Source organism: Poecilia reticulata, linkage group LG4 (assembly GCF_000633615.1).
Source record: "Poecilia reticulata strain Guanapo linkage group LG4, Guppy_female_1.0+MT, whole genome shotgun sequence".
NCBI lineage: Eukaryota > Metazoa > Chordata > Actinopteri > Cyprinodontiformes > Poeciliidae > Poecilia > Poecilia reticulata.
Genome location: NC_024334.1, coordinates 17088226 through 17105251, shown reverse-complemented (window position 1 = coordinate 17105251; position 17026 = coordinate 17088226). Strand labels below are relative to the sequence as shown.

The window sequence follows — 17026 nt, the reverse complement described above, 5'->3', positions numbered from 1 at the left end:
TATATATATAAACTCACAGCAGAAATGCCACAAAAAATGAATTTGAATGACGTTAATTATAGTTCTCAAAAGAAAGCCTGTACTTGCTTAAAGTAGTACCTGCAGGTTAAACCTTTACACAAACGCACCAGTCTCAGATTGGTGCGCTTGTAGCGCTTACCTTGAAATTCCACTGAAACTTGTGGCAGAGCTACTGGGGTTGAGGGAGATGCACACATATTGTTTCTTTCCTTTAATAAGGAAATCAGTTAAAGTAACAGACCAAACAGATTTAGTTCAATTGATAAGCTATTTAAAGAGGGAACACAGACAGACAGCGGAAGAGTTCTGACTTTCCAAGACACTCAAGCAAACTGCCGGGGTTAAAAGCTCATCAGCCAATCATGCTTCCTAATGGCTACTAGTTCAAGGCGCTTGTCTTTTACAACAGCAGGATGGAAAGGCAATTTATTTTAAATAACAAAGATAATAAGCTTTATTACATTTATGGAGTCCGTGACCTTGGTGGTCTCAAAAATTTGGTAAAGAAAAAAAAAGAGACTGAAACAGATAAAGCTCTTTGTCTCGGCACATCCTTTCATTACTTTTCTTTAAGAATGAAGCTCGCTTTGTTACTTTACCTCTAAACCCGCTGCCCTCCAGAGGGTCTGCTTCTGAGCATGAGAATCAACAGGAAGGCAGAACGGCGATTCTGAGTCACACAGGACCCAAAACCGTTGCCGTTCATGACCGGAGTCAGAAATAAAATGGTTGCTAAAGAACACTTTGAAAAGAAATGAACCCAGAACTCGGTAGACCCAAAGTTGGAAGTGGAAATATGGCATTTAAGTAACATGCTGCTGTGGTAACGAGGTAGATATGATCCGGAGAACAGTAGGCATGGTAACCTGCGTAAGTAATTAACCTCGGTGACACTGAATCCCACTGCTGAACCTCTTCAAAGACCAGCACGGCTATCAGATGTATGACGGGTCCCAGCTGCTTTCAGCTCTGTTAACTAATGTGCTCTCATGGTTAGAGGCACGGTTCCTAAAGTGAGAGCACAAAGAAAATTACCCTTCCTTCCCATCCTTAATAGATGCCTTAACTCTTATAATCCCCACTAATTGAGAACATTTTGACTTTTAAAATGAAGATGTGAGAGCTGGAGGAACACAGAGCACCGATGTTCTGCTCTGGTTTAGGAGGTAAAGTAAGAACGCCATTTTATTGGGTGCAACTCGCCAGTTCCGGATTGGACGGCCTTTCGTCTTTACCATTGCCTGAATTCTTCTTTTTTTTTTTACATGAAAAAAAAAAAGATTTCACAATTCTGATTTTTTCCCTCACAATTCTGACATTAATCCTCTAAGATCAAAAGTCAAAATTCTGTGAAAAATTTTTAGAAATTCTGACTTTAATCTTAGAATTCTCAGAAAGTCTGAACTTTTTTCCCCCTCAGTGACCCTGATCCTTTTCCACAGATTTCAGTGTAATACTCAAAGAAATTTCACTTTATCGCACTTTGAAGTTACAGGATATTGAATCATAAATGGACTGGCACACCGCATCAATGCTGCCTTTTCTCATCTGTCTAGAATTAACATTTTTGGAAAAAAGCGTCCCGATTTTCCTGTGTGAGTTGTTCTGTCACTGGCTTCCTCTGGTATCCGATTTTCCGAGCTTCCAGATGCCTTCTGATTTATCCGTTATTTAGCCAGCGATGCTCTGAATCAACTGGAAGCCACTTCACCGGAGAGCTTTCTTGGAAAACACTTGGTGGCAGTAAAGCTGAAAGCTCCGTTTGTCGTTTGCTGTGATGGACGCCTTGCTGGGTGGTGTGTGTGTGTGTGTGCTCACAGCCTGTCAGTTCTATTATATGTTTATATACCAAGCAAGTGGAAGCAATAGGGACGGGGGGTACACCTCAGGCAAAAGTTCATGAGACAAAGAGAGAGGAAACAAAAAAACAATGACGTGCCGATGCTCTCGCATTACCACAATTCTGAATCACTCCATGCAAAACGGGACATTAATTGCACGGCTGTAGAGTTTATCGGCGACAAGGCGTATTCAAATAGGCGGCGATAAGTCCGGCGTGGAGGGAAGGCCAAAGCAGTGTGAGGTTGGCTAGAGAGAGAGATAGCAGCTTGCAAAAACCAGGAAGCGAGAGCCGCAACAATAACAGGTGTGGGAGAGTTCCTCTACATTACTAAAAGGAATCAGTAACATCTAGGCAAACGGTCTGAACGAGGCAAATCACGCTGAGGAAGAGATACGGTTTGCCCGCTTCAAATGCCACCATTATTCCCCCAACCCGAGTATGTAAAGGGGAGGCCGAGATAAGCGCCCTGTTGATCGCCTACTTTGATACATGGCGGTAGACTTTGTTGGATGGCAATCGATGTGCGAAAAGCGTATTCCTGCAATTCCTGGCAAATGGAGTGATGGCGTCTACTCAGGGTGAGTTTCCCCCAGGGGCACTCCGTCCACCTGGAAGACGCCCTACAACAAATACTGTATGATGAGGTGCCAATGCCGTGTTGGAAAGAAAATCCATTTCACATGAAGAGAACACATGACCAAAACCAAAAGTGGGAAATGAGCTTCCAGTTTTTAAGACGACGCGTTCAGGGGTTTATTAAGGGAGGATTTTGGATCGGTTGGAGAAATGTTTGCTAAATCCGAGTTGGTTTTGTGTTTCTTTCAAGTGAAAATATGAGTGAGGAGAGTCAGGCAGGTGTGTTCAGCAACAAATTTCACTTTAAAAACTCCTGATGAAAGTTTGGATAAAATGAACATGGTATGTACATAAAGTAACAATGAATTATCCTTCCTCTGAAGTACAGCCAATTGACAGTTACTATAACTTAACGTTTGTAGCAAAATGACTTCTATTAAAACCTCTTTAAAATGAAAACCAAGATGTTTGATTTGAGACAATAGAAAATTTTTTTAGACTTTTGAAAACACTCTTAGGCTTAGAAAGTTAAGCACAGTGATTAACCACAGTGTTAGAATGTGATTAATCTGATTAAATGTTACCATCGATTGAAAGCACTACTACATATAAACCTAATCAGTTGCCGGTTAAGTCCACGGACATCAGATCGGTGTTGTATCCTGTTACGTACCTGTTGGCAGAAATCCTTTTCCCCCAAACGAAATCATCTTTGGCAAATTAAGAACAGCTCACCAACTAAACCGAATACTGCTTTTTGTGGGGGACAAAAATTAGAAAATCTAAAATAAACACAACCAAACCACCTTGCTGAATGTGATCTGAGACATTCCTGGACTGACTGGAGTTTGAAGTTTTGGCTCAGTGGGCTCCAACACTCCTCCTCAGAGCCTCAGGGCTTCAAGTTCGCTCCCTAATCGTAACCGAGGCGCACGGCCCTCAGGATGGGAATAAAAGAAAAAATTACTTTCATTAAGAAATTCAGATGTCCTCCACCCTTTTGATCTAGTGCCAAAAGAACATTTATGCTGATGAAATGCATAAATAAAGTTCTTAAATGATCCCATTCCACTTTAGTGCATGTGTCGGAGTTGGAGAACCTCCAGACGAGACAACCACAATCACAGTGAGTGCCCCCGAAGAGAGATGACTTCCGAGACGGCCTGCCTCGGCTCTGACTGTCATGTGGCTCGCTGTCCAGACTTTTTCTGCACGTTAAGGCGTTTTCTGCAGAACACTGAACAACTGTGTTTTCACAAGAACTCGCATTGGCCAATTAGTCTTCAAAATTTTGAAAGTGTCTAGTATACATCAGCAGTTTGTTCAGAGATGCTCCTGTAATAAGACACTTCATTCCTAACCAACTAACCTGCAGAAAACTTTCTGCTGAATTTACTGTGATTTTAAGCACTTTAAGCTCTGTCACTATCCACACCTCGCCTGATTACTGCCAGACTGACGACGAGAAGTAAATTAAAGAAATCCTGTCTTGATCTGAAGAAATCCAAGAACAGATGAGAAACAAAGATGTATATCGGTCCAGAAAGGGTGAAAAATTTATTTTTAAAGCTTTAGGACTCCAGCGAGTCCTAAAGCTTGGAGTTGGGCCGGTTTTACGTCGTTTCTGGACTGAAATCAATCAGATCTGGCAACCCTGGTCCCCTTTTGCTCTACCAGGACAGAGCACTGACTGACAGACCAACCCACCAGGTCACGTCCGCATGTGCGCAGTTAGCAATAGTCTCCAACAGTCTCCCTATTGCTGCCGACTTAGCGACTTTGACGCTATTTAACAACTTTTCAGTCAAAAAATTTGGTTTTGTTCAAAATCGGAATTGCAAGATCAGCCAGAAAACTAATATCAGTGTTTTCATAATGTGACTCATATGATGCAAGAATAGTGCTTCCATTACGAAATACATATATTTTGATGCGGCTGAAATTCCAAGTTTTCATGATTCAATAATCAGGGAGACAATGGCAACAATCAGTGAGGGAGGTCCAAGGAAAAGCCACTACTGACAACGAAGAACATGAAGACCCATCTCACATTTGCCAAGAAATATTTCAATTATTCTCAAATCATTTTAGAGGATATCCTGACGAAGTAAAAGTGGAGGTTGAGAGAGAGAGAGATGTAACAGAGAGTCCTGTTACATCCGGTGCAAAATCAAAACATTTTCAGCAAAAGAGCTAAACATGGTGGTGGTAGTATTATGGTCTGGGGCCCGGACAATTTGAGCTCTCTGAACGAGGCCATTAGTTCATGACCGTAAGCTCATTTGAGTTTAGCAAGAGGACAATGACTCAAAGCACATCGTCCAGTCCACTTCCGACTGGCTTTAAAAAAGTAGAAGGAAGGAGGCAAAGTTAAGGTCTAAACTTATACAAAATTATCTTAAATAGGCCGTGCTGAATCCCTCGTCAACTTGTTGCCATGTACGGCGTGAGAAACTCAAACCCTCTCAGTTCCAGCTGTTGGGGAGGGCTGGGCACTTCTGCTAAATGATTCCCCTGTGGTCTTACCGGATGATGCGTCTTTCCTGACAAAGGAAGCACTTTTATATTTGTTGTGCAACACATTGACAAGAAAACTGCTCATACATTTTTGAAGTGGAGTGATAAAAATAATAACCCCCCCCCCCTAACCCCCCCGAAAATTAAAAATAACCCTGCTAATTTCTGGGATTCCTGTCCTGCAGACGACTTTTCTGGTAAACTTTGAGTCGTCGTACAAATTAGACAAAAAGTGGAGGAAAGATATTGCTGAAGAGTTACATCCAACATGATGATTGCAGAATCTCACGCATTATCCTGTTGAGTCATGTGAAAAAGTGTAAAAGTTTTGTACTCAACTATCTCTGAATGCAAGTGAGGTGAAATATGGAATCATAACCTGGGATAGAAAAAGTCAGATCGGAAAGGGCAGAATAAAAAGCGCACAGTGTGGCTGTGTGTGTTTGCTGAAGCCCATTATGTAAAACAGGTACCAAATGTTAGTCTGCTGACCTGCTGATGGCAGAAACGCTGGGTCGGTTTCCATGGTTACAAGGTAACCTACTCTGTGAACCCAACTTAATTAGTGGCCAAGGTTTCTTGAATAAAACCTTGCATTTTTAAGGACTTCCTGTGTGTGTGTTTTTTTTTTTATAAATCGTTCCTCTGGTTTGAGGGGAGTGGAGTTTGTTTTACTCCATCTTATAAAATAAGTTAAATCTAAATATTCTGAGAAGAAAAAAAAATCCAAAACATCTCTTGCTGCTCAAACTGGTCCAGTTTTCTTGAGCTTCTTCCACATCATCAGACTAAATTAGCCTGAATTCCATCAAACATTTTAAAGACATGATAATAAAAAAACTCAACAGTTTTAATGAGATACAGTTACTGGAAAACAATCAAAAAACAAATTTGGCTAATAGATGGGGGCTGGCGTTGTGATGGGACCTTGCTTAATGTAAACACTACATTGTTTCTATGAAGTCTGTCTTGACATACGTCCTCTAACAGTGGCCTTATTATTAGGAACACCTCATCGATGACGGGCTCAACCCCCATCACCTTCAGAGCATCAAGATGTCAGAAACATTCTCCAGAGAAAGAAGCCCATGTTGACATGATGGCATCAATAGCTGAGTTTCTGTGCAAATTAAAATTACGAAAATAAATTTGCTTAACGGAAACATGGCAATTTTGAAAAAAACACCCTTCCTAAAAAACAAATTTTCCAATATTGCTAAAATCTTGCCTTGTGTCACAGACAAGGCGACACGTAGAGGATCATGACAAAAAGCCAAAAACTCTACATCAACAATCAAGAGTGTGACACGGTGAGGTAAGAGTAATGGATGTAGCTTACGATGTAGCAGGGCTCACAGTACGCCTTCTTGTCCACAGCGTAGAAGGGTTTGCCACGCAAGGGTTTGCTGCAGGTCATGCAGATGAAGCAGTCGACGTGGAACACCTGATCCATGGCGGTGCAGCCGGTGCCCTCGCCCACCACGTTCTCCCCGCAGCTGGCACAGCGTCCTGGGTGGCAAAGGCAGAGAGGAGGGCCGAGCACAGGTCAACCAAACAGTCAACTGAATGTTTTCTGCTTCAGAAAAGTACAGGAGACAGATTCCACTGTTATGTATGTTATAGTGAAATGTGACTCTAGCTCCATTAGCTGGTGGTTCTGACAGAAAATGCTTGACCTGATGCTTTTTGTAGTAGGGGTTGACCCCAAGATACAAGAGCGAAAATGAGAAGAAGTGCAAAAGCATTTTGAGGTATTGGTGTTGTTTGATAAAAAGTACAGACATAACCTGGAGGAAAAGTATTTCATGCTGCCTCTGGGTAGAAACACACATTTAGCTTACCAAATTACAGAATCTACAAACCATTGACTGGAATAAAACAAAAGCTAATCAGGCACGGCCTGACTGTAAAAGCTAATAGTTTCACAGCTGCAACAGATTGATGTGGCAAAAAGTGGAAATGCTAACCAGAAGCTCTTCAAATTTGCTAAATATTGTGTAACTTCAGTGTAACGATCAAAACTTCAGATCAAACAGATAATGAAGATGACAGTCCTGGCAAACTGTCCTATTTGGATTAGGTCTCTGAAAACACGTTGCTATTCAGTCCTGAACAAGACCAATGGTCTTCACCCATAGATGGTCAGACTCCAGCTTGTGTAACCTGGCCTAGCCTGAGTGGGCTTTCAGAGACCATCTAACACATGGTTAAGTGGGGAAAGATGAGAGAGACCTGCTGACCACAGGACCTTCAACGTGGTGCAGTCTGTCCATAGACCCATTTGCCATGTGTGGTCGGAAGACATTTTGATGACTGCTCTTCAGGGAGTTCTCAGGAAGAGGCAAGACATTCAGTAGCTGCCAAAGAATTGTGACATACCCACATTTAAAGCATCATGTGCTTCATTACCGCCTGCCAAATCACATTTAGCTCATTGAGCTCGCTACTAAGGAAACTTTTTCAGACTGACCATGTGCAACACAGATTTCTTTCTCCTCATTTACCCCAAATATTTAATGGCATACTACACTGACTCTGAGAAACGTTCCATCCAGTGGTGAGTAAAGATTTAGACCAAGAAAATGATCAAGGTACTAAATGATGGGCACAAAGGACAAAATGGCAGACGAAATTGGTGAATGATTAGGCAAAGAGTAGTTCTAAATGTCCAAGACAAGTGGTCAAAACTTCCATCATACGCTGATGATGCTGTGAAATCCATCTATGAGGACCTACCAGCCCCTAACAAACCAAATTTATACTCCCACTGTACTAAATGTCAATCAAAACGTTCAACACGTCTATGACAAGACGGCTCAAATTCTTTTACATCATCCCAAAAAACTAAAGCTGCCCCTTTAAATCCATTCCCTAAAGTCAGAAGTGCCTCATCTCTTCATTTCTATTTCAAACCGACTGGATAAGGAAGGATTAAATACTATAATTATGGCACATTAAAGAGACCGTACACATCACTAACGGGTGACATCTGCTGAAAAAGTCGGGCTTTAAACGATAAAAAAAGAAAACTTTAGAAGTACAAGGAAGTCTTTGTAACAGGGGCACAAGTGAACTGATACTATTGCTCCACAAAGAGCCTGATTGCATATTGCGGGACATGGCATTTGGATATCTTTAATTGAGTTGGAGATATCTTTAATTGAGTTTAAGATGTCCTCGACTCAATGCAAGTTATCTTCAACCCAATTAATGACACTGTCAATTTAATTACTGGTATCTCCAAATAATGGGGTTTGAAAAGATATCTGAGAATGTTTTATGTTTTTTTTACACATCTGAGGACAGATGCAATCTCGCAGCAGAGGAAGCATGATACAGTAATATTTAATTAATTCAAGTTCAGTTCAATGGATCGTTTTTTTGTTTTTTTTTTCTTCTCTCCCCTCTGCATTCCGCTTCATCTCAAAGCTGATTTGGACCGATGATTGACGCTCCGTCTGTTCTGAACGGAGCGGTTCAGGCGCGTTACAGACACAGGCGAGACGCTAACCGGGGGCAGATAGAGTATCTGATGCTTGCTTTTCTTTTTTTCCCCCCCCTTCTTCTCCACAGTTCCACTCGCGGTTTTTCATATCAGGAATTCAAACGGAGTGGAAAGCGGGATCCGTCTCAGGTATCAGCGCAACTCTGGGCTCCGTCGCGTGCTGCGGAGATCAAACATCTGCTCGACTGCGCGGGCTCGCTAATAGTGCGCTAATCTCAGAGAAGTCATTATCTTATCACGGGGGCCGCTCCGCAAACGGAGAAAAGCATCTGCAAAAAGGACGAGCGGAACCGCAGCTTCACAGGAAGGCATTACTGGAATACTGAACATCTGTAACTCTGACTGTTAACGAGGCTCATCGTTCGCCGACGGGGGCGGAGGGGCGAGGGAAAGAAAAGAGGGGGAAATTGCAAAACAAAGGCCCGACGTTTAACTTCTCGAAATTCTTATCACAGCCCCGCATTTTTGCGCGTTAATCTCGGAACGGCTGTCATCCCCGGCGAAGCCGACGCGCCGACAAGTTTTCATAAAGCCTGCAATCGGTTTTCATCTGCTCCCGCAGCTCTATCCACACCTCAATTACGGCTGCGTTACCTACTGTACGGGGAGGCAGATTAAACAAACTAGTGAAGGCACGTCTCCGGGGGACATGTGGGTGTCAGTGGAATCACAAGCAGGGTAATCACTTCAGAGAGCCAGAGGGAAAGTGAAAAGGAGAGAGAGAGAGAGAGAGAGAGAGAGAGAGAGAGAGAGAGAGAGAGAGAGAGAGAGAGAGAGAGAGAGAGAGAGACGAGCCTGTTAGTGGCTTCGGATCACAGGCCATCTTCAGTGAGTGGATGAGAATGCCAAACATATCCCACAGGGCTCCCACTTTAAATAACGAGCAGGAAACCTCTCGGAAATCCTTTTCCTTTTGGCGGTCTGTGATCGCGAGGGGCCCGAGGAGATACCGGCGCGCGGCTGTGGGTGAAACGTACGCGGTTTTTTTTGCCGCACGTATTCACACATATCCTAACATCACAGCGAGGGAAGGGGAAGAAAAAATACAAATCTTTTCGCCAGGCAACGCCACACATGTAGACGAGATCTGAAGTCAGAGACGTGTGTTGTGCGGCGCGCTGCGTTCACCCACACAGCAGCAGGAGCAGATCTGAGGCCGGCCTTCAGCCTACTGATCTCTGCTCTCCTTAACAAACATTAAGCTCCTTCTGTTGTTTGGAGGACAATGTTATTGCGGCTCTGAAATCCAAACTTATAGATGTGGAGAAACTCGTTAGCAAACCTGGTTAAGATGTGTAGGGAAGTCTTCAGACAAAATGTTATTTATTCGGCAATTTGTACATTTATTATACGAAGAGGAGGGGGAAAAAACACACTTTAAGACATAAGTGGTATAATTTACTGGCAACCCTGTTGATACTTTCTACATCTCCCTTCCTGGCAATAGAAAAGTTCAGTGCTTATATCTTTCACATGGTTTGTAGCACACAGAGGGATCTTTGACTGCTGGCTCAGGTTATAACAGGAAATAAGATTAGTTACCGTAGCTACGCAGATGATACACAGCTCTACATCACAATGTCAGCAGGTGACTCTAAAGCAGTGGTTCTTAACCTTTTTTGAGGTACCGAACCCACCAGTTTCATATGTGCGCATTCACTGAACCCTTCTGTAGTGATAAATAAAATATGATTTTTTTCCCCCAAATTCAAGACGGGGTGACCCAACTAGAGTCTAGTCCCCGTCTTGAATTTGGGGGAAAATTTTTTATTTATCACTACAGAAGGGGTATAAATGGAGCAATCCCCCCCCCGCCCCCCTCTCCCTGAACCGGGCCGGATGGGGGCCCGGGTCTGGAGGTGCCAGGGAGGGAGGAATGGTTTCAAGTCGCTTAAATGTCTGATTATCTGATTATGGACGGAAAAAGTGCGCTCTCACCTGTTGAGAAAGGTGTATTTAATGTTAAAGTCAACAGTTTCAGTTACTAACTTTTCAGCAAGCTTTTTTAGGTTAATAATTCCTTAATATTGACAAAAACATACTAGTATAATTATCTATAAACATCTTTTTTCTAAGTGAAATAATCTGCCAACAAAACCAGTACTTTTTCATCCATATGAAGCAATTATTAACTTAAAACAAGCTTTGTTATCTTGCCGAGAAGTAACTTGTAAATCAGTTCTGTCTTACTGAAGCAACTAAGATGTTTGCAATAGAAACTAGAACAAAAATATATAGTAATAGTTTGCTCTTTAGCACTGATCCCATTTCATTCAAATTTGGGGTTAAACTAAATAGCTTATTTAATAATTCTAATCATTTCTTATGAATTAGTCTGGCTTGATTTGATCATCTCTTGCTTAAAAGCTAAAATACTAAGAACGGTCAGATCTGGGCTCATATGTTTTTAACAGATTTATATCTTTTTAGTTCTCATTGGTGAAGAAATGACAACGAATCACTGAACTTCTTCAGTAACGTGACAAGTGTTGCTGAAGGTTGGAACTGTTCTCTTAACATATTTGTCCTGTTAAGTAAAAGAGGAAAACAGTAGATGGAACCGCAGATTATAAAACTGCATTAAACAACAAAAAAAAAAAACAGAAGAGAAAAACCTGACTTTTTATTTCTTTAACATAACTCCCAACAAATGCGCCGCCGCTCCCATAAAGTCGCCCGCCAGTGGGCCGCGACGTTTCCCCCCCACAAAGCGTAAATGGTTTCAGAATCTCTGTGTTGTTTCTAAAAGCCTTGCTGTCTGATAACAGGGAGGAGCGCTTCTTCTTCTTTTTTCTTTTTTTTTCACCATTCCTCACATCAATTATTTCATACGGCTGTGTTGGAAATAAGCTTTTTCAATTTGGAGACACGACTTCAATTGACTCGTTGAATAATACAGGACAGCGAGTGAAGCAACTCCCCGTATTTACCCCCGTGGAGTTCATCCCAAATACTTTCGAACTATTTCAGCCGGGCATAAAGGAATCATGAAAAAGCCCCGGCGCTCCCCCTGAGTCCCCCTTTTTTTTTTCGCGCGGGGAGTGGAACCAGAGTCTTCATATGAAAACTTCAAATATTTCCTGTAGAACCAACGCGATGGCGACGGGTGGGATGAGGAACGGGGGGGGGGGAGTTCATTTACACTTTACTCACTTTCTTTGCTTTCATTCTTCAACCCTCAGAAGTGTCTCTTCTCTGTTACATCGAAAGTCAAAAGGAGGACTGAAGAGAAGAATCTTTTCTTCTTTTCTCCTCTTTTTTTTTTTTTTTTTTAAAGAAGCACATTCCCTGTGAGCTACAGAGGCTTAGAATGGTTAGACAATTTAATTGGATAAAAGGAAAAGATTAAAGCGGCCCTGACTCCGTTCCATAAATAATTGATTTCTAATGTATTTGTAGTGGCAGTGAGACGCCGTTGTTTGGGATTGGGGGATGTTGAGTGGCAGAACGCTTCAGATTTCCCTCAGTCTTTGCCTTCTTTGTTTTTTCATGCCGTGAGATTGAAGCGGCATGAAAGGCGGAGAGGGAGCACACTTGCAGCTCAATTTGATCTTACATAGTCAGAAATCAAAGATCGTGCATGTAAAGAGGGATCGCAAGGAACTTTTTTTTTCCTTTTTTTTTTGTGGGAGACCAAACTTTTCACACAACGTAACCAAAGGATACAAATTCTGCTGGTGCAACCCTTGCAAACCCCCTGAAGGCAACGCTAGCGACTGCACCTGCTATCCTAAACTAATAACAGAAGCTCCACATCCATTTTGGGATTTCATCTGAACTTCTATGCTTGGATTAAAACATCTGATAGATGAGTTGGTAGGGGAGGAAAAAGAAACAACATTTTTAAATCTTTACATCACTGCAAACAAAGAATCAAACAAACACACCAAACAGAAATGCGCGTAATTTAGAGCGCCTTCAACTTTTTCCACATTTAGTCACATTACGGACGACTAAGTGACAAGAGCAGATCTATTGAATACCAGGCTGTTCTTCTGAACAGACAGGCTGGAGAAGCAGCCGGTACTCACTCCGCCACCCTGAAGGAAGCCATGTTCTGCTACAAGCCGTGCAGAAGATACAGAAAATACTTAGAACAAAACTGGCAAATTTAAACTACTGGTTGGTCATGAAATTCATTAAATTAAAAATACAAAAGTTAGTTTGTGATCTGGGTAACTCTTTATTTAACAGGATGTTAAATTAAGACTGAAGAAGACTGAAGAGACACTGTCATAAACATGACATAACACCTGTTTTGAACATGAAGGCGTCTTTGTGAATGTTGTCATGAAGTGTCAACTGATAAATAATTACACTTTTAATGCAAAGTTGGCACTTTTAATGGATGACAACAGTCAAACATTCATGACGCTCCATGTTCTTAACAGGTATTATGTCATGTTTATGAGAATATCTTGTCAATGTTATGCACACGTCTTTATAGCGATATATATTGTTATTTATTCATTCTAAAGTCCAAAGTCCTGAGAATCTGACTTGAAATGTTCCGTTCACAAACACTCATCATTCAGCCTGAGCTGCTGTACGAAGAAAGGTCAAAAAGTAGCGCATAGCTTTACAGATACAAACTACTACTGTTGAACTATCACATAAAAACCTAATTAAATACATTCCAGTTGAAAAACTTCTAGGAATTAACTCTACAAGATACTGTATTCTGGACAGTTTCAGTTCACGATTCTAAGACCTCGGCAACTAAAACAGGGTTCAACAAAAGGACGAAGAAGTTCTTAACCTAAGCAGTGGGCCGCCGAGTGTTTGACGGAAATAAAACAAATGAAAAGAAGTCAGACCACCAGCCGCTGATGAGCCAGAGGCCACAATTTGTGCGTTTTCATCTCCTCCCCCTCTGGGGTTAATCTTGGCCGTCGCTTCGGCCTGACAACGCCACGGTCCTGCAGTTGGCACGAAACGACAAGAGAAATAGCTGTCATCGCTTGCGTTTCAATCTCCGAACGCTTCCGTCCCCAACCCTGGCCCTGGAATCTCATTCTCAGCGTCAGCAAAAAAAAAAAAAAAAAAGAACGGTCTGCAGAAGTGCTGGGGCGACGGCGGAGAGGACGGAGGAGAGGCCAGGCGGTGCCACGAAGCATTACGGCTCGGCCCGTCAGGGCCAACAGCCGGCAGCGAAGAAGGGGCAAGGGAGGAGGCGTGTAGATTACATGTTTTGGGAGCAGGTTGTCAGGGACGACATGAAGGAGTGCCAGGGAGCGAGGACAGGTAAGCATGTTTGTCTCCGTGTTCGCGCCACCGCTTATCGGCGCGCACCAGTACGGGCTCCGGCGCGCCGACTCTTTGTCCGCGGTCAAATGTTCACTCGCAAGTGAAATCTAGCAACGTGAGCGCCCGCGAGCCTCAGCTGGACTCGCACGCCAGCTGATCTTGCAAGCCTCACTGGAGCTGTCTGATGGAGGCAGAGCGTCGAGCCTGGCGGGAGAGCGAGGGGAGAGGAGAGGAGAGGAGGAGAGGCGGGGGAGGAGGGGAAGGGCGATCACCTTATTTGAACCGTTGCCAAAAAAGAGCTGAGAAAAGAAACCCCACGCTGGCTGGCAGCTGAGAGACTAGAAAGCAGTAAGGAGAGGTCAGCCGATGGGGGAAAAAAAAGTCTCAAACTGCTACAAATTTTGAGCAGAAAGCTAAAAAATAACGATTAAGTACTGGGGGGGCAACAAAAAAAAACACACTACATGAACAATACCGAGAGAAACGATGACACAGCAGAAAAGCGGCTCTCTTCCCATTCATAAAAGGACCCAATTGTAGGCAGTTTAAAACAGCAAACAAAAGCTTGCTGGGTTTTGCAGAATTTCCTTCAATCTGGTAAATTTGTAGATTAAGACTGAAAGCATTTCATGTTATTTCCATGAGAAAAAAAAAAAGGCTCTTAGAAGTCAAATCCGTTGCTTCACACTGACAGGGATGCAAGGGTTTTTTCTGTAAAAAGGCAGCTATAATGGATCATCCTCGGGTATTGTGTTGGATAATTTAGCCCTTTGCTGTCGTACATTATAATCCACTGTAGGTGGTATAGTGATGCTGGGGCTTAAGACAAGTTGCCATGTCACCAGACTGCCGTGTTGCTCGCCTCCTCCCCCCTGGGTGGTCCGTGACCTCCTTCTAGCAGCATTATCCTTCTGTCTCACAGCCACTGCTGGATGTTTCATTCCATTTTTAAAAAAAAGGTAGAAACCTCCAGTCGTGGTCCCCTGGTAGCCTCCACATGGGGTTTAATACGGCATGTCATAGTAATTACTGACTGTAATGTGCATACAGACGACCTGAGCCTGATTTGCAGCGTTCGCTATGTGGGAACTCTTCCCAGATTTCAGCCAACCTGATGTCGGAATAAGCAGCGGGATGGCTAGTGGCCTGGTGTGAGCTGGGCTAACATCCGGAGCGCTTCACTAACGAGACACAGAGACAAAGGAAGATGCTGAGACATCATCTGACGCTTCTGAACCACAGCCACGCTCCGCACCAGCTGACTCCTACTGTTAGAGTGAGATTAGATGACGCACAGGTGACTTCTGAAAGACACCCCACTAAATCAACTTTTTTGAGCTTTATGTCATTTCATAATGATATTCCCTCATTAAAAACATACCTGGAGTTTTGTCAATCCAGGTATGCATGTGTGAAAAATCCCTTTTATCTACCGTGGCAACCATTCAGCTGTGTAAAACGCCTGGGTGGACCTAGCCCCGCCTTCAAGACGAAGCTCTTCCTTGGAGCTGCAGTTTACAAGCTTTACAGAATCCCCCACTCAGCTCCTTCAGACTAGCCAGCAGAAATTCGCCAACACTTGGTGGAACTGGACATCTGTTGAGCTCATTATATGAGCTGCTTCTCAGTGAAACGCTGGTAAAAAAATGTTGTTAAAGGGTTAATAGAGGAGAGATGTTGTGAAGGCGGAGTTTCAGAAAGAGCAGGAGTTTTTAAAGAAACAGAGGCCTAATATCAGGGCGTTAAATTACAAAGTAAAATTTCTTTTAAGTCATACTTGATATGTGTAGCATTTTTATAACAGCTAAAAGTAACACAGTTACTTGCTTGTGCTATAAAATGGCACTATATACCTGGAAAAGGCATAACATGGCCACTTTAATACAGACGCTACCAGTCCCAAATCTTTATTTGTGAAATAAAATTTGAAAGTAGTTTGTAACCTCACTAAGCTTTGTAAGGTCCATGCAGCTGTACAGATGTGCTAAAGAAAAAGAAATTCAAAGTTTCTTTTGACACTGATTTTCTGTACTTGAAGTTTAATTAGGATTTTAATAACCATTCTGAACATATGTGGCTGACCTTGAGTTAAATTTATTTTCACCATTACATTATATATACTGTTGGATTTTAAACACACTAAACTGTCTCCTCTCACTCTTCCAACCTGTGCATGTCAATGCAATTAGCAATGACAGATTAGCACAACTATACTAGAACTTTATTTTAATACCTTTATAAATCATCTGCTTTATATCTGGTATGCCAAGATAATATAGTATTATATATAATATAGAGCATGTAGGGCTACAGAGTGGAGGCCGCATTGTCGCATTGCAATAGGAAGGTTTTGGATTTGAATCCCAGCTTGCCTGGGGTTTAAATATTCTCTATAAGTGGGTTTTCTCCAGGTACTCCAACTTCCTCCACACACAGTCCATTAACATGACTGCTAGGTTAATTGGTCTGGGTAATTAAGCTAAGAAATAAACTCACAACCTGTCCTGGGTGGAAAATGATGTGATTTTTATAGTTGAAAAAGGGATGCAACAACCAGCTGTTTGACCCCACGACTGCCTTGTATGATCTGTTTTTAGTAATTCTTTTGATTTCCATGTTATGTCTCATGTCTTGCATATTTTTGCCACAAACGAGCAAACCTTACAGCCAGAGCTAGAAACCTGGGCTACACCATCATGTTTCTAACGGGTGTCGTAAAACCCACTGCAGACGAGTTTATAGCAACCAAGGTTAAATACTGAAGCTGTTCCGTCAGAGCTGGTATGTTTATTTCACTTTTAAAATGCAAGAAGAAAAAAAAAAAGGTTTCAGGGTCCTTGGAAAGCAAAAAATGCTGGATTACATTTTAGGAGACATTTTGAATCCAAGGCGAGGTGAAAAAAAACGAAGAATAACCGAGGTGAAGGTATTCAGGAAAGCAGTAAGCGGTAAAAACTATTAGACACACAAAAAGTGTTAAACAAAAAAAAAAAAAAGAGATTCTGACAAAAACAAAAGTGGGGAGAGTGAAATGAGCACCGACTAGCAGGATGGTTGGCGCGTCGGAGGCACACCTTGACGTTGAAGAAGGTTGGCCAAAGGCGCTTCGGAAGTCGGGAGTGAGAACATGTCAGGGAAGATGATTGGGTGAAAAGGGAGTGTGGGGGGTTTGAAAGGGGGTGACAAAGGTTTTCACTCTGACACACATCCCACTCGTTATGACATGTAGAGGCACATCTAAGAGCAAACTCCCGAGAGACTGCTGAGGGCGACCTCAGTAAAATGCAAATGAGCTCCACCGGAGCGCCGTCGACGCC

The 17026-nt window shown here is 42.6% G+C and overlaps 1 protein-coding gene across 7 annotated transcripts in view; it reads right to left on the bottom strand.

Moving 5' to 3' along the window:
* Positions 1 to 17026, bottom strand: part of lpp (LIM domain containing preferred translocation partner in lipoma) — a 187048-nt gene that overhangs the window by 22793 nt on the left and 147229 nt on the right. For all 7 annotated transcript variants that reach the window (XM_008407672.2, XM_008407670.2, XM_008407668.2 and 4 more), the window contains one exon: positions 6297 to 6466. In XM_008407672.2, the coding sequence (XP_008405894.1) occupies positions 6297 to 6466 (170 nt within the window). The remainder of the gene's footprint in view (positions 1 to 6296; positions 6467 to 17026) is intronic.